The following is a 17,787-nucleotide window of genomic DNA, read 5'->3' on the forward strand; positions in this document are numbered from 1 at the left end:
GTTTGATCCTCCGGACCAAAACACAGGGTGGCAGGAAAAAAAAAAAAGGCTCCCTAAAGTTGTCTTTTGACCTTCACAGGCTGTGCTGTGTCATGAGCACATACACACACAAGCCTACAGAAAACTACAGGGATTATATATACACATACATATGTGTGTATATATGTATATATAACATGTATGATATATACATATATCATATATATATGCAAGTATGTGTAGTAGCTGTAGAAACAGCGCTTGAAATTCAAGGTTAACAAAGAAAGCTGTATATAGGAGTGGATCTAGGAATTCCAACTTCCTGTACCAAGAATTGTACCAGGAACACATGCTTAGACATAGAAATAAAGACTGTTTATTAAGGAAAGGAAAGGCACTCCTGAAATGAAGAGGGTTGTAAAGAGGGGACCACAGACACTCAAAAATGCTGGGCCTGGAGGCTTCTGACTCCTCACTGGTCATTTACATACACCCAGTCCAGCCTTGCCTTTGTCCATCTCTGGTGGTCATGCCGGTCTAGCATCTGGCTCCAGTCTTATCAGGGGTGTGTGTGTGTGTGTGTGTGTGTGTGTGTGTGTGCGCGCGCGCGCCCAATGCAAGGAGAAGTGGAGGTAGGTGCCTTAGAGAGAGACCAAAGCTGCTTGGTGTTTGCTTGTAGTCCGTATACTGTGCGTTTGGAGCACCTGATTGGTCTAAGGATGCACAAGTCCACGGTGGCCGCTCAGCCCCGTGCACCCAGCCTCTGATGAGGGTGGGGATCTGTTGTCTGTTTTGCAGCTTACCTTTCTTTGCACCTTGAAGAGACAAGGCTTCCCTGAACTGCCCCCTCCCTGGGATAGATCCCAGGCTGGCCATCTTCACAGATTCCCCAGTGGGTTAGAGTCTGTTAGCACTCTGCTCTTCCTGCCCACTAATCGCCAAAATAATTGGTACACTTTTATTCATTTATTTATTTTTTTTTTGTTGACACAGGGTCTGACTATGCAGTCCTGGCTGGCCCTGCAACTCATCATATAGACCAGGCTGGCCTTGAAATCGCAGACCCCACTTGTCTCTTCTCCCAAGGGCTGAGAGAAAAGTTGTGAGCCACCATGCCTGGCTAATGTTTGCTTTTTTGCTCCACCCCCAACCCATCTTCCCTTTTCTCTTCCTCTTCCTCCCCGTTTCCTCTTTTCTTCTGCCTCTTCCTGTTCCTTTAGGTGTTTTGAGATAGGGTCATAGTCTTTCCTGACCTTGAACCCAGAATCCTCCTGCCTCAGCCTCCCTCCTAAATTCCCATGGGCTAGGATTACAGCCCAGTGTCACTACACCTCAGCTTGCATGTTCTTTCCGTTTTCTTGTGTGTGTGTTGGAGTCGTGCTTCCTATGTGTGCAGGTTCGAGGAAGCTGGTGACATCTTCAAAAGCCACCCAGCTTGTTTTCTGACCCACCCCCAGGAATCTGCCTGTCTCTGCTGGATTTTCAGGTCCACACTGACATGCCCAGATTTTCATTTTTATTCTTTAGCGTGGGCATTCTTCCAAGACAAGCATTTTACCAACTGAGACCTTTCTAACTCCAAATGCCCCTGACTGGAGCATGTGGTATGGAGAGAACAGCCATGCCCTGTCCAGTGGCCTCTGGTTTCTAGAATTGTCATTACTGTCCTCAGAGAAAAGACTGTGACCAGGGCTTCTGACCAGCACCCTTCTGCAAGGACAATGGGCTACCTGGCCCACTCTCCTGAAGCCCTCTCTTAGATTAAACATGTTTCCCTGGAAGTGGAGAGAACACCTCTTCAGCAGATTTTTTTTTTTTTTTTTTTGAGACAGGGTTTCTCTGTGTAGCCCTGGCTGTCCTGGAACTCACTCTGTAGACCAGGCTGGCCTTGAACTCAGAAATCCGCTTGCCTCCCAAGTGCTGGGATTAAAGGCGTGCACCATCACCGCCCAGCTCTCCAGCAGATTTTTAACCATCATCTATTTATTTACTTTGGATTATGAGGCAAGACTTCCGAGCCCAGGACCTACATGGTGGAAGGACAGAGCTGTCTTCTGACTCCTGGAAGCTGCCTTATGACCTCAGCACAATCAACCTGGTGCATCTCCCCTTCCCCCAAATAAATGCAAAAAACATTTTTAAATTAACAAAAGGAAGAAGTTCTAACAGCATGGGGTCTAGCCTGCCTTGATGTCCTCTCCTGCTACTGTGTGTGGCAGCAGATACAATCAGATTCCACCACACTGACTGGTGTAGCTGGAAAAAAAAGGGGGGGAACAGGGTAAAGAGTGGGATAGTGTGGAGGGGGAGGGAGGCAGGTGGTCCTCAGTGGGGGCTTCGGAGAAGGGAGCTAGGGAGCAAGTACCTGAACTGATGGATGGCCAAAGAAAGGCTCAGCAGGTGCAATGGGGCTAGAGAGGGTTCTGGCTGACGAAGGATGAGGGTGACCCTGGCTTCATCACTCCTAGAGGTAAAGCAGATGCCATGGACCAGGAAGTGGCTCGATTCCCAGGCGTTCACTCTGCCCCTGCTCTACCCAGTCCACGAGCATCTTATTGTCCCAGAATCTGTCTTGTGGCCACTTTGAGTCACCAGTCCAAATTAGGGAGTTTGAATGTGGCTCATCCTCGGAGCTAGGAACCCTCAATCTAGAGAATCCTAGATCAAATGCTCGGCACCTTTCTCTTTCCTGACCTTCCAGTCAGGGTTTGCAGGCCCCCACAGAAGCCCATTTAGCCTGGAGGGTGAGTCGAAGGGGTTCACAATGTCACAGCTATTCATGGCTAGAGTTTTAGAAAATCCCAGAACAGTGGGACAGGGGATGCTGGCAGGTTCTTGAACATTCTCGGCTCACTGACTGCTTTCTCTCTCTCTCTCTCTCTCTCTCTCTCTCTCTCTCTCTCTCTCTCTCTCTCTCTCTCTCTCATTTCTGTTCTATTTTCAGAATTATAATGATATTTTGATTTTGAAAGTTTCCAAAATGCAGAAAAATCGCAGGGCTGCTACAACAGAGGCCCGAGTTTTAAAAGCCCCCATCTTGTCACATTTTGTTACATTTATGAGGCTCAGCTTCCTACACCTGTCAGCTGTGATACTTAGTGTCCACTGTCAGTTGACAGACTTTAGGCTCACTTGGGAGAGGGGATGTAAACTTGTCTGTGGGGATTATCTTGGAGGCATTAACTAGGAGGTGGGTGAGATCCAACATTGTGGGTATCACATTCCCAGGGATCCTGGACTGTGTGAAACAGAGCAGAACTGAACACCAGCACCCATGCGGTCGCCCTGGCTCCCTTCACTGTGGCTACAGTGTGCAGCTCCTGCCCTGTCCCTGTACCCCCACCCCCATGCTGCTACTGCCACTGCTTCTGCAAATTGAGGAACTGTGTGCTGAAATTTCCTTTGTCAGAGCATTTATCACAGGCTGGAAAACAGGCTAAAATCCCACCCATCTTTGGTTGAGTACTTACTTTCCCCTCCCCTTTCCTTCCCTCCCTCCCCCTTCCTCCCTTTGTCCCTTCCTCCCTTTTCTCCCCTCTTCCTTCTCTCCTTCCTCCCACTCTTCCTCTATCCCTGTCTTCTTCTGCAGTGCTGGGATGGAAAACAGGGCCCCATGTGCCCGGCAATCGCTCTGCTCCATGGCACAACCCCTTTCAAATATTTTAAAAGTTACAGAGGCTGTGACATCAACCCTAAATATTTTGACATGTGCTTGCTACTGGCAGGACCTGTTCTTACCTGAACACAAATCCTATCTCACTCAGGAATCTTAACCTGGGGAAGATGGCTGTCCAGGGCACACTCTGGATTCCGATTCCCTCAGACCTGCCCTTTGATAGCTTCCTGCCACATAGAGTCAAGCATGGCATGGAGTCTCTGGGTTCTTTCATGTCCTTTATAACTCCTACCCTCATCATTTCCTTTACCATGGCAACTTCTGGGAAATTCTCACTAAACTGAGTTAGGATCCATCAAGGATGGAACTTTTTGTTCTGAAAAAGGTTTTTCCAGAGGTCCTAGGTTCAATTCCCACCAGCCACATGGTGGCTCACAGCCATCTGTAATGGGATCTGACACCCTCTTCTGGGCAACAATGTACTCACATACATGGAATAAATAAATAAATCTTTTTTTAAAAAGTGTCTCTGAGGCCAGACAGTGGTGGTGCATGACTTTAGTCCCATCACTCAGGAGGCAGAGGCAGGCAGATCTCTAAGTCTGAGACCAGCCTGGTCTACAGAGAGTTCCAGAACAGCAAGGGCCACTCAGACACAGAGAAACACTGTCTCAGTCCATCAACCAATAAATCAATCAATAGCAGCTCTGATTCTGGGGTGTGGTATGCACATTTAATCCCAGCACTCAGAAAACAAAACCAGGTGTATCTCTGTGAGTTCCAGGCCAGCCTGGTCTACATAGTGAGACCCTGTCTCCAAGGGAAGGGGGTTTCTTTGCCCATGTCTAAACCACAGGTCAGTTTTCAAGAAGCCTTTGGGAACCTGGGACCCTTCTGCTATCTGGTTCCTAAAACTGAAGGCATCTCCTGGACCCAGAGGATGCTGAATAGAGAGTTGAGAACAAAATCTGCTTCTAGCTTGTCTGCCTTGGTCCAGGCTGGGCCTGGAAGGCAGAAGTCTGCAGACCTGGCCTTTCACCACACATCCAAACAGCTCTCTGCTCAACTTCCCGCCTCCCCCCCCCCCCCCGCCCCCAACACATCTCCACAAGTGGTAGCCAATTTGTTCAACAACCCCGTGGGTGAAGGCCAGCCATGGGGAAGAACCTTCTTGCTTCTCTCAAAACTGCCAGAAATCTCAAAAATGTTTCTGTCTCTCAGCCTTTGAAGGCAAAGCTTCAGTGAAAGAAACCCCTGCCAGTGGTGGGGCGCCCTCCTAGACCCCGGATTAGGTACAAACCACCCCCAAACACCTGTTTTCACAAAGAAATCCTTTAATGGGTGGAGAAGAAAGGTTAAAGTGGCTGCTTTCTGTCTCTGGGAGAAAAACAGCAGCCAGTGACCTTGCAGGTATAACTTTAAAGAAGAGAAAAGGGGGAGAGTCCTGTGTTAGAACGGGCCAGGATGCTGTGGTATGTTTTGACTGGGCATGTTAATTAGGTGAAGCAAGAGGAACTTCTGATTGCAGGACTTCAAAACTTTGATAGCTGGACCTTGGTAGTCAGCCTCAGGAGGAGGAAGTAGCCAAATAAGGGAACAGACCTTCGGGGCTAGCTGTGGGAATATAGTCCAACGGTTTTTAGCCAAGCAGAGGGAACGAGAGAGAAGGGTAAGTCTTGCCAGAGCCATGTTTGTCACGCTCGAGCTCAGAGTCCCTTCATTCGGAAAATGGCTTTTTGTAAGCCAAGCGTCAGGCGCAGTTGGCTTACCTTCTTTCTGGGTTTCCGCAGGCTTTATTCTTGCAGTGCAAGGCGTCGTGGCGTCCACAAGGTGTCAGCACCTTCATTAGAACCAAACCTGTCTGGCTTTCCTCGCTCCTCCCCGCTCCCCCCACCACACCGCCTTTTCCGTTGTAGTTCCACAACCGGCCTCAAGATGGCACCATCACCCACGGAGTATTCGCCAGGCGCCTCCAGGTGATGAAGCCGTGGCGCCTGCCGAGGAAGAAGGACCCGCGGGAAGCGGGGGAGGCACCTCCCGGCCCTTTTCATCGCTTATTATTTGACAAACACACAGGGCCCTCTGGGGTCTGATTTGCCTTCGACTCGTTGACAACAAGACGAGGAAGAGAAGGAACAGGCAAGAATGTAGCCAGTCTTAGAGAGCCGAGGCCTCTGCAGGCTGCGGGAGCCGGACTTGGTTCCTGCCTAAGTCCAGGTGTGTATGTGCGTGTGCGCAAAGTGTTGTTTTAGAAACCGGAACAAACATCTCTCCGTACTCCACAGAAGCCCGAAGCCCAGGTCCAGAGCGAAGGAACATTCCTACAACTTCTCCCAGCCTCTCCCGGAGCCCCCACCCTTTCTTTCGGAGAGGAGGTGAGGTTGATCCATCTGAGAATTAAAACAAAGTTCTTTTAAGAAAACACAGGTTTCAGTCTGGGCATACGGAGGCAGAAAGCAGCCTTTGGCAATTTAGATTTCATAGTCCGAGGCGTTCGGTTTCTGCCCTGTGCTTTGATAAAGCTGTTTAACACGGGGACACACACACACACACACACACACACACACACACACCCTTACCTCATAAAAGCAGAGTAAATTGTGCCCCTGCAGGAAACCCATGGGAGAGGAGATGTTTCTTGATCAATGAGTGGAATTTTTAGCGACATCGTGAGAAAAATTCGACACTGCTTGCCACGAGTTTCACGAGGGCCAAGACGTTTTCTGTCACAGTCATTTTTTTAAAAATGGGGGGGGGGAGGCGCAAATACACTAAGGAGTATTAGAACAATAACTCTTTTTTTTTTTTTTTTTTTTTTTTTCTAAACAGGGTTTCTCTGTATAGCCTTGGCTGTCCTGGAACTCACTCTGGAGACCAGGCTGGCCTCGAACTCAGAAATCCGCCTGCCTCTGCCTCTGCAGGAACAGTGAGGCTCCTGAGAGTAGAGAAGGCTTAACCCCCTACCCAGATCTGCACCCGACCTGCACTTACTTTGCAGCTTAAAGGGGGAAAAGGAATTAGTCAAAAAAGAATTCAGAACAGCCACAAAAATGTGTTTCCTAAGATCCTCCATACAGGTCACGGGGTCCTGTGCAGCCCTGTCCTTTAATTTCTTTAAATTCTGGTCAAAGATAATACATATAAATACTTATTTTGCTGTTTCGAGGATAAGTCATGTGATGCCAGTAAAGTCAGAGCTGAAAAAGTGAATTCTAATCTCTCACAGTCTTTTGCCGAAAATCCAACGAGGGGTAGGGGTGGGGGAGTCGGAGGAGGAGAAAGACTGAAACAAACATATTATCTGTCTCCTTTTTCCCTACCCAACCGGACCAACAACTTCCAGAAGGTTCTGCGAGGCATAGAGCCTTTCGGTAGGGCCGTCTCACTGCTTCTGAAGAAGCGGACGAGGAGGGATCCGATGACGACTGGAGGTGTTGAAGGAATAAATAACCAGTCCACAAATAAACAAACTGTCCCCGGGATTCCTAGAGGGAAGGAGCACGCTTGAAGGTCGGGGAACTCGGTGTCGCTGTGCGTAAAGGCTGGCAACGAAAAAAAAAAAAAAAAACTTTCAGTTACCAGGCCCTCTAAGGAACCCTTGGTCCTCAGCTCACCTTATCAAAACTCAGTAAAACAAACAGCCTGAAATATAATCAATTTACAGGATCCCAAAGATGCTAGCCGCGGAGTGGGATCTGCGCTGGGCCCAACACCGGCTAGGGAAGCGGGTCGGAGGCTACCCAGTGCGGCGATCCTTTGCGTCTCCAGTGGCGAAGCCGAGGTGGAGAGCAGGCCTGGGGCTTCCCACGCCGAACGGGGACACCAGTGCCCGGGGGAGGGGAGGCTGGCTGCCTTGTCCTAACCTTCTGGCAGCGCTTTCGTAGGTGAGGAGAAGGGAGAGAGGCCGGGATAGATGGCACGGAAAAGCTAGCCCCTCTACGCGGGAAAGGAGACCAGGAAAGCAACCGTTGGGTCCATACGCTTCCCTGAACCCCAGGAAATGGGCTAGAGGACGCAGATCCATCACCTAAGCCGCAGCGAAGACAGAGAATCAATTGCTCCTTAGGTGTTACCTTCCCGGCTTGGCTTTCCCACCAAGCCTTCCTTCCCATCGTGAAGGCGAGAGGAACCGAATTCTACCACCCGGCCTCCTTTGTGGGCTCCGACCTGGAAGTGTCCCGTGGATTATTTATCACTGCGTTCAACAGACTACAGGTTCCGTCCGTTTGCTCTGAACCCATTACAACTAGGCCCCGATAATTAAGAAATCTAATTATTCTAGCCTCTTCACCCATTAATGAGAAAAAAATCTTCAGGCTCCTACTTACAAGGTCTTGGAGGGGCCAGATCTCTGCCCAACTTCATCAATTCGATTTTATATTTCAAACCAAACCTCTTTTTTTATTTTGCAAAGGAACGGGTTTTTATTTTTGCTCTGGACACGTGGTCTCGTTAAACAAAATGTGATAATAAAATAAAATTTAATAAGATGTAACTCATTTTTAAAAGTCCTCAAGTTAACTTGAGCTGGGGTTGTGGGGGGGGGGAGATCTGGCTAAGAGCAACTGGGTCTTAGAGCCGACGGATTCAGACGCTCCTCGTTCTGATTGGTGCCATCCTTCCCTGAGCTGCCAGATGATTGGTGCAAACTTCCTGGAGAGGGCGCGGCCTGAAGAAAGTAAAAACTCGCTTTGAGCCAGAAGACTTTTGAAACTTTTCCCAGTCCCTAAAAGGGACTTTGCTTCTTTTTCCGGGCTCGGCCGCGCAGCCTCTCCGGACCCCAGCTCGCTGACGCTTTGGGCTGCCGTTCTCCTGGCGGGGCCCCGAGAGCCGCTGTCTCCTTTTCTAACATTCGGAAGGGCTGGTCTCGCTCCGCGGTTGAGCGTGGCGTCTGTGCCGCCAGCTCAGGGCTGCCACCCGCCGGGCCGAAAGCGCGCGCGGCCAGCGGGGCCGCCCGGGGTGCGCCCTTCAGGATGCTGATCCGCCCGGTCGGCTGAACGCGAGCGCCGGCATCTACCGCGCGTGGATCGCGAGGCTGCCCGGAGCCGGGGCTGCCCGCATCGCTCCGTCCCTTCCTGCTCTCCTGCTCCGGGCCTCGCTCGCCGCGGGCCGCAGTCGGTGCGCGCAGGCGGAGGCCGGGCGTCTGGGACGCAGCATGCAGGCGCGCTACTCGGTATCGGACCCCAACGCCCTGGGAGTGGTACCCTACTTGAGCGAGCAAAACTACTACCGGGCGGCGGGCAGCTACGGCGGCATGGCCAGCCCCATGGGCGTCTACTCCGGCCACCCGGAGCAGTACGGCGCCGGCATGGGCCGCTCCTACGCGCCCTACCACCACCAGCCCGCGGCGCCCAAGGACCTGGTGAAGCCGCCCTACAGCTACATCGCGCTCATCACCATGGCGATCCAGAACGCGCCCGAGAAGAAGATCACCCTGAACGGCATCTACCAGTTCATCATGGACCGTTTCCCCTTCTACCGCGAGAACAAGCAGGGCTGGCAAAACAGCATCCGCCACAACCTGTCGCTCAACGAGTGCTTCGTGAAGGTGCCGCGCGACGACAAGAAGCCGGGCAAGGGCAGCTACTGGACGCTCGACCCGGACTCCTACAACATGTTCGAGAACGGCAGCTTCCTGCGGCGGCGGCGGCGCTTCAAGAAGAAGGACGTGCCCAAGGACAAGGAGGAGCGGGCCCACCTCAAGGAGCCGCCCCCGGCCGCGGCCAAGGGCGCCCCGTCAGGGACCCCGGTAGCTGACGGGCCCAAGGAGGCCGAGAAGAAAGTGGTGGTCAAGAGCGAGGCGGCGTCCCCCGTGCTGCCCGTCATCACCAAGGTGGAAACGCTGAGCCCCGAGGGCGCGCTGCAGGCCAGCCCCCGCAGCGCAGCCTCCACACCCGCGGGCTCCCCAGATGGCTCGCTGCCGGAGCACCACGCCGCGGCACCCAACGGGCTGCCCGGCTTCAGCGTGGAAACCATCATGACACTGCGCACGTCGCCTCCGGGCGGCGATCTGAGCCCAGCGGCCGCGCGCGCTGGCCTGGTAGTGCCGCCGCTGGCGCTGCCATACGCCGCTGCGCCACCGGCCGCTTACGCGCAGCCGTGCGCGCAGGGTCTGGAGGCTGCGGGCTCCGCGGGCTACCAGTGCAGCATGCGGGCCATGAGCCTGTATACCGGGGCCGAGAGGCCAGCGCACGTGTGCGTTCCGCCCGCGCTGGACGAGGCTCTGTCGGACCACCCGAGCGGCCCTGGCTCCCCGCTCGGCGCCCTCAACCTCGCAGCGGGTCAGGAGGGCGCGTTGGGGGCCTCGGGCCACCACCACCAGCATCACGGTCACCTCCACCCGCAGGCACCACCGCCCGCCCCGCAGCCCCCTCCCGCGCCGCAGCCCGCCACCCAGGCCACCTCCTGGTATCTGAACCACGGCGGGGACCTGAGCCACCTCCCTGGCCACACGTTCGCGACCCAACAGCAAACTTTCCCCAATGTCCGGGAGATGTTCAACTCGCACCGGCTAGGACTGGACAACTCGACCCTCGGGGAGTCCCAGGTGAGCAATGCGAGCTGTCAGCTGCCCTACCGAGCTACGCCGTCCCTCTACCGCCATGCAGCCCCCTACTCCTACGACTGCACCAAATACTGAAGCGTCCAGTCCGCTCCAGCCCCAGGCCCGCACCTCCCCCATGGGACCTTCTTCGACGGAGCCGCAGAAAGCGACGGAACGCGCCCCTCTCTCAGACCCGGGAGCAGAGAGCTCCGTGCAACTCGCAGGTAACTTATCCGCAGCTCAGTCTGAGATCTCAGCGAGTCCCTCTAAGGGGGATACAGCCCAGCAAAACGAAATACCGATTTAAAAAAAATCCCCTTCCCCTACCCGGATGCTGCGCCCACTCCCCTCGGGGCTTTAATGGATTAGTTTATGGACCAAACCCCACAGAGACCCCTAATGACTTCTGTGGAGACTCTCCACGGGCGCAAGAGGTCTCTCCGGATAAGGCGCCTTCTGTAAATGAGTGCGGATTTGTAACCAGGCTATTTTGATGTTGCCCAGAGCCTTTAATATAATATTTAAAGTTGTGTCCACTGGATAAGGTTTCATCTTGCCCAACCGTTACTGCCAAATTGAGTTCAAGAAACCTGTGTGGGTCTTTTCTCCCCACAGTACAATGATAAAATAGTTTTTTCCCCCAACTGTAGGTCTTTTACAAAACAAGAAAATAATTTATTTATTTTTTTGTTGTTGTTGGCTAAGGAATTAAGTATCGGATACTTTGAATTTAGGAAGTGCATGGCTTTGTACAGTAGACGCCATCTGGAGTATTCCTAAAACACACCAAAAGACTTTAAAATTTCAACTTCGTCTGTGTTTGTCTTATGTGATCTCAGTGTTGTATTTACCTTAAAATAAACCCGTGTTGTTTTTCTGCCCAAAAGTTCGGACAGTGTCTTTGTGTTCTTGAATTTTAAAAGGGAAGATGTAGTAAACCAGTTGTGATTGTTTTTATGGTGCAGGTGGCCTGGTACATGGATGCATATACAGGTCACAGGGCAATGGAGCTCTCATTTAGTAACAGAAAGGGGCTCTTGATTTGTTCAAATATCCCATTCTGGGATTTTATTTTATTTTATTTTTTCCTGCTCAAGGCAATCTGAGAAACTTCTCACTCCGCACACGGACAGGGTTGCCTGAGGGCAGTGAGCTGGCCTGTTAACAAAATGCTTTGCGGGATGCAGAAAACTGTTGCCAATTGTCAAAACAAAATGGTGTCACTCTGTCTCAGTGTCCAGCTGTCCTCTGTTTAGGGGAGAAACAGAGAAAGGACAAATGGCTCTACAGCTTGCTAACCTCAATGTAGCGGGAGCCTGGGTAAGACCTGTGCTCCCCCCATTTCCTTAGATGCGGACTTGTTGCTCCTGTTGGGGCTTTAAGCGTGCCAGCAACAAGCAGACAGCGTTGGTCTCTGGTATTTAACGGCTGGCTTTGGAATCAGATTAGAAGTGAATTTCAGTCCTTTTTATTTCTCAATTTGGGCTTTAAATATTTACTCCAGTGTGGTGGAAAGACAAACCGCTGTGTCCTTCAAGATACTTTAGCGCTGAAATGGCTCTGGTTTTCAGCATGCTAAATAACAGGGAGATTATTTTTCTTTTCTTTTTTTTTTTTTGATTCTCTCATTTCTTTTACAAAAAAAGGAAGGAAGGAAGGAAGGAAGGAAGAAAGGAAGGAAGGAAGGAAGGAAGGAAGGAAGGAAAATAGATTGGGACAAACCTTGCTAAATGTACCTGGGGGGTTGTCTCTTTCTTACCTATCTGCTGGCTGAAAGGTACAACTTCCTTGCAGGCCTGTGTGTTGGACTTTGGGTATATCATGGATTCCCACCCCAGTCGGTAACCTGTACTGTTCGTGAAGATTCTTTCTGCACAGAACATGTTGGCTAGGGAGGGGGAGGGGAAAACTTTGCAGGTCCTCTGCTTAGCTCAGCAGTGGCCACTGTAACACGTATATCGTGTTACTGTTAAAACTCCAAGTTTTGTATCTGTGCTGTTTTGAAATAAAATTAGGAGAGGTTTAAATCCTGATAATGCTCCCTGTGTATGTAAGACAATCTTTCAACCTGCGATGGCCGGAATGTGGAAAGTGGCCCACGCTTTATTATCCTCATAAAGTGGGGAGACTGTGGGCTGGACTGGGGTGCCGTGGAGCGGGGGCAGGCGGAGGAGGGTGGCAGGCCAGGTATATCTTGGTTCCTGAGCGGAGAAGATAGCTTAAGAAGAGGTCGGGAGATCTCTGGTCCCTCCCAACCCTGGTTTCATTTTGCACGGCTCTCCTCAAACCTCTTGCCTTGCCCCAGGAGAAGTGAGATGCTTCCGAGCCAGCTGGCTCTCCCCTTTCCCAGATGTTTTAGGGGCCTCCCAGAAAGCTTGCCCTCATCTTAAGATTCAGAACTCACGGTGCCTTGTGACTGGCCCAGGGAAAGAAAGGAGGTTGTGCGGGTGGAAGCTTTTTAAATAGGACCATTCTGGAGCAGGTAGCTAGAGAGCCCCCTGGAGCAGGCCCTACTCAAGGTCTTGTCTTGGAACACAGGTTGTGTTAGAGGCTTTTCCCCAGGCCTCCCCGGAGCAGCGTGTGAAAAATACAGCCCTGGGAAAAGTTGGTCAGGGGTGTTGCTTCCATGGGGCAGTCAAGAAGGAAAAGGATTGTTACCAGAAGGTCAGATTCCTAAGGTTTGCACTAAGCTCAATGCTGGCAGCTTTGCCTGGCCCAGCCTTCTGCACTGTAGGACTAGGGGCTTCATCTCTACTCCAGATAAACCCAGAATCTCTCACCTCCACCCCAGCAATGTTGCCAGCAGCAAGGAAGTATGGTGGGGCCACAATATTGGGGTTTTAACAACCACTATTGAACGCCGGATAGTTTTTGGACTAAAACTTATATGGGGACACAGGTTGTTCTTGGCCCTGTACGAGTCTATCTCAGGTTGCTGTCACTGGCAAATCCAGTCCGGACATTCCAGGAAAGAGGGGCAAGACGTTCTGAGATGGAAGTCCTGGAGTGCCCCCGACTAAGCCGTCCAACTCTCTGCCTGGGTGACTCTGATCTCCACCCAAACACAGCCCTGTCTGATAACCAGGACTCAGGAAGCCGATGCAGCAGGGCAAAGATACGATAAAACCCGCACAGATAAAAATGAAAGCAAACCTTCACTTGGGGTTTATCCCGAGTACAGGCTGGCCTTAACCAGGTACACAGATCAAACACCGTTCACTTTCAAGGGATAGCCCTCCGCGCCCAGTGCTCTCGACTAGAGCTGGAGGTAGCCTTGCTCCATTGTTGTCTTCTTAGGCTGAAGTTTTCAAGAAATGCCTGCCAGCAGACTCCCTGCCCAGACCTCTCCCCAGACCAGCTTGGATCCGCAGCCACTACCCTCGATCTCCAGCTCGGGTGGCCTGATTTGAAATTGAGGATGACTTTGGTCTTACATCTCAAAGCACAGACCCCTGTCACCTGGGCACCACCAGGGATCCCAAGATGGACCTGTTCATCGTTCTTACCCACCTTTTACTGAAGTAAATGAAGATCAAAAGTTAGAAGGAGTTGAAAAGGAAGGGTCCATCTGGGGGATACTAGTACTTGCCTTGTGGGCCCTTCAGGGTCCTCTCCCCTGTGGCCCTCCGGCCGGGGTCTGGGAAAGGCTGGTGAACGTTGCCAAAAGGAGTCTCCAGTGCCCTCCCTGCCAACGAGGTCTGTTGGCTGCTGTCTTCTCCTCCATCCTTGTTCTCGATCCCAAATCTAAAGGTGGGGCAGGAGTGGGGGTGGGGCGGAAATCTCCAACTTTGTTGCAAACGCAAACAGACAAGTACAAATAAATAAAGATGGGTAGAAAATGCTCCACCGCCGCCGCACAAGGACTAGGGTCTTGAGAAGGCACTGGGATCTCCCAGCCTGCAGCCCACCCCCAACTGCCCCATACTGCTATGCCACCTGCCACTGAACACTCCCACCGACTGCTGTGGCCCGAAGATGGGAGGATGGGTCAGTGGGTGGCTCAGCTAGGAATGAATGGAGACATCTGAAGTCCAATTCAGGTGGGGTGACTGGGTCAGAACCAGAGTGTGCCATCTCTTCCCCCTCCCCAGAGCCATCCAGCCCCAAATATTTGGAACCCTTTCCCAAACTGAGAAGCATTCCCTGTCCGCCTAACTCGCCTGCCCTCCACTGCCAACGCCTCTGAAATGTTTGCTTTTTTGAGACAGGCATGCAAAGAAGCCAGTAGCGCGCTTCCAGAGTATTAGGAGGCTGGTGGCCACAGTGTCTGGGAAGATGCCACCACGCACCTTTAACTTCAGCCAGCCTCCCTTTCAGCACCCTTGTGCAGAGATGACTGCAGAAAGACATGCCATGGGTATTGTTCTACTTCGGAGCCTTGTCTTTTGGGAGTCTGTCTTCCCAAGTGTTCAAATTCATCCTGGGGTCGTGCAAGAGCCGGGAGGTCGGGTATGGAGCCTGGGGTAGTGTATGGAGCCGGGAGGGGCAGCAGCGGAGTTACAAAGAGGTAGAGTGGGGTGAGGGGGTGTTGACCTGCCCTGTCTGTCACGAAGTATGGCCTTGTGTTTTCGGACCTCAGCCTCTGCCACTGCTGTGGAGAGCCTGGATGGCCATCAGACAACCACAGCTTTCCAGCCCAGGGTGCCTGGCTCTTCCCCAGGCACTCTGCCTCCCGGGGAGTCTGTCTGCAGTTTAAGCCCCAGCAACATTCCAGGCCCCAGAAACCGTCTTAACTTCGTCCTATTCCCTTAAGCTCTGGGGCCAGTTTCTTAGGTGATACTTCTTAGGACTGTGAAATAAGTGTTGTCATCGGAATGGGGGTGGGGGCAGTTCCCACTCTCAACTCTGTTGGCGCTCTCAGAAGGGATGCCGCCATCTATCTTGCCTATCTGGATGGCTTTGTGGTGGGGTAGTGGACGCGCCCCGGGGCTCCTTGGGAACCGTCCCATCCTTGCTGCGAACAAGGTGCGCTATAAATAAATATGTCATTTGGAAAACCCTGCTCGGCTCTCTGGGCCCCACGTAGCATCAGCTGACCAGACCCAGCCTCTCTTTTCTAAAGGCCCTGCTCCCTAGGTCTATGCACCCTAGGGAGAGCGAGGCGGGAGCGGGGAGTGGGGGAGGGGCCGCGTAGATGCTGCTCGGCCTTTTCCAAAGAGGAGGGGGAAGAGCGGAAGAGTGGAAAACCTTCCAGGTTTGTAAGTGAGGATTTAGGGGTGCTCTGAGGCTCTCACCGCCGGGGCTTCGTACTTCTCCCATTCCTTCCCTCTCTGCTCTTCCTCACCCTCCTGAGATCACCTGAGCACCCCGGCCACACCGTTTCCACCTTTGAGGACAAACTGTGACTCCCGATTTCATTTGGACTGCAGTAGCTGGGGAGTTCTCTGTGGCTTATCCTCAGTTTCATGTTTTGTGGAATGGGTGGATTCTCCAGGTTTGTCTTTCACATCCGCTGTGAGGGTTAGGAGGGATCTCTCCACATACAGGAGAGTCCTGAGTGCCACGTACAGGGTGGCTGTTATAATATGATTTGTTTCTGTCTTTGGAACAAGTCTCTGTGGGAGAACTGAGATAAGTTAACACGGCAAGCCTCAGTTTCTTGGTCTGAAAAAAAATGGGAATAACAAATGTTCCTCCTTTAATTTTTTTTTGTGTGTATGTATGTGTGTGTGCATGTGAGTGAGTGTGTGTGTGTGTGTGTATACTAGGAATTGAATTCAGGATTTCTCACACACCGTGTGTGTCACATTACCTAAGACCCCTTTATTTAAAACATCATTTATTATTTTTCTATTCTGTCCTTGGAACTAGAGTTACAGGTGCTTGTGAGCTCCCCTTCCCCCCATGTCAGTGCTGAGAGCCAGACGCGCTCTTAGCCACTGAGTCATCTCTCCAGCCCCAGCCCCTCCTTTTTGAGACAGGACTTCATGTACCCTAGGTTGACCTCAAACTCACCATGTAGCTGAGGATGAACTTTGAACTTCTGATCCTCCAGCTTCTACCCCTCAAACGCTAGGATTGCTGGCATAGGCCCGCCATGTCTGATTTATGCTGGCTTCCTGAATTCTAGGCAAGCATTCTAGCAGCTGAGTGAGACCCCCATCCCTATTTTTTTAAATTATGAGACGGTGTCTCTCTGAGTTGGCCAACTTGCTATGAACTCACTGTGCAGCCCAGACAGACCTTGAACTTGGGCTCATCCTGCCTCAGCCTCCTGAGTGGTTGTGGCAAGCTGCTCAGGGCTTCTCCTTATCGTTGTAGGAGTGAAATGATTTAACACAAGCGCATCACACAATTCCACAGCACTCAGTGGTGTTCAGTACACTTTAGTCATGATGCTCTGTCCACAGTGCCCCACCCCCATATAGGGTTTCTCTGTGTAGACGGGGCTAGCCTCAAATCAACCGAGATAAGCCTGCCTCTGCTTCCCGAGTGCTCGGATTGAAGATGGTGCATCACCCGGCTGTAAAATAAGCCTTTAAAAGTTATTGATGCACTAGACAGAATACGCGAACTGTCTGCGTTTGTCTGCGCTCTCTTGGAGAGTGCCAGGAGAGCATAGAGATCTCCATGTGTGTCATTTATTATTAATGTCACCAAGTATACTAGTGGGAGAAAGGAGGTGGCCTCACATAGCAGGTGCTAACAAATGCCCAGAGTCCAGTGCGCCCGTGAACTTCCTAAAGGCCAGAGAGGCAGGCCGCCCCCGCCCCCACATTCTGCTCTTGCTCCGAAATCAGATTCTACAGCTGCTGCTGCCACCACCACCCTAGTGTCTCTAATGGGTTTTAGGTTGTCATTAAGGTGACTAGTCCGACTCCCCACCCCAGACATAGCACAGTACGTGAGATCACAAGCCCTGTGCTCCTGAATAAAGAGTACAGTCCTCCCTTCATTTGGAAGCCTGCTTTGTTCTGGGTGTGCCCAGGGGCAGTGGGAGAAGATCCTGGCTGTCGTGCTGGGTTTTGAGGGGCCTGTCTCCTCCTCAGAATCTCCGGGAGGAGTGCACATCCGCTTTGTTCCGGCAATGGGACTGTGGCTGTCCTCATCCCACGCAGAAACCACTGCCCATTTCTGCTCCGTGGCGTCTGGTTTGGAGAAGCATGGGGTTCTTCTCCAAGGAGGACTGAGGGCTGTGTGTGTTTGTGTGTGTGTGTGTGTGCGCGCGCGGGGGGTTGTTGAACTCTTAAGGAACCTGCTTGGAACCCCTTCTTTTCTCTGTGACACCCACTCCTCCCAGGCTCCCCCACCCAACCAGGTCGGCGTTCAGAAGACTAAGCTTCCGCACGAGGGCGCATCCGCTCCTAGACTCGGGGACTCCCGTCTTCTGCGTCGCAGTCCTTGGAAAGGCTGGGCCATGCCTCTAAGCGAGGGTCTCCCCAAAGCTGGCCCTCTAGGGCTAAGTAAGGCTCAGTGTCACCTGAGAGCCCAGGCTTCAGACTGCGCCCGGAGCCGGACCGGGTGCACCGGCTACAGCCTCCTGCAGACGCTGCCAACTGCAGGCCTTGCGCCTCCAAACTGCTGGTGCAAATCCGCTGGAGGTTTCTAAACTTTTCCCCCTTTACGGTCTGTGCCCCGCCCACCTGCCGGGCGTGTCTCCGCCGGCAACCAGCCCACGCCTAAAGTGGGCGGTGTTTTTCTTGAGAAT

General features: G+C 52.2%; 1 protein-coding gene across 1 annotated transcript; it reads left to right on the top strand.

Annotated features, from left to right (window-relative positions):
• The first annotated feature begins 8,224 nt into the window (after positions 1 to 8,224).
• On the top strand, positions 8,225 to 12,120 carry Foxc2 (forkhead box C2). Its single transcript, XM_034522612.2, has one exon. The coding sequence runs from the start codon at positions 8,751 to 8,753 to the stop codon at positions 10,233 to 10,235; it is 1,485 nt and encodes a 494-aa protein (XP_034378503.1). The 5' UTR covers positions 8,225 to 8,750; the 3' UTR covers positions 10,236 to 12,120.
• Positions 12,121 to 17,787: the final 5,667 nt, after the last annotated feature.

This window comes from Arvicanthis niloticus, chromosome 18 (assembly GCF_011762505.2).
Source record: "Arvicanthis niloticus isolate mArvNil1 chromosome 18, mArvNil1.pat.X, whole genome shotgun sequence".
NCBI lineage: Eukaryota > Metazoa > Chordata > Mammalia > Rodentia > Muridae > Arvicanthis > Arvicanthis niloticus.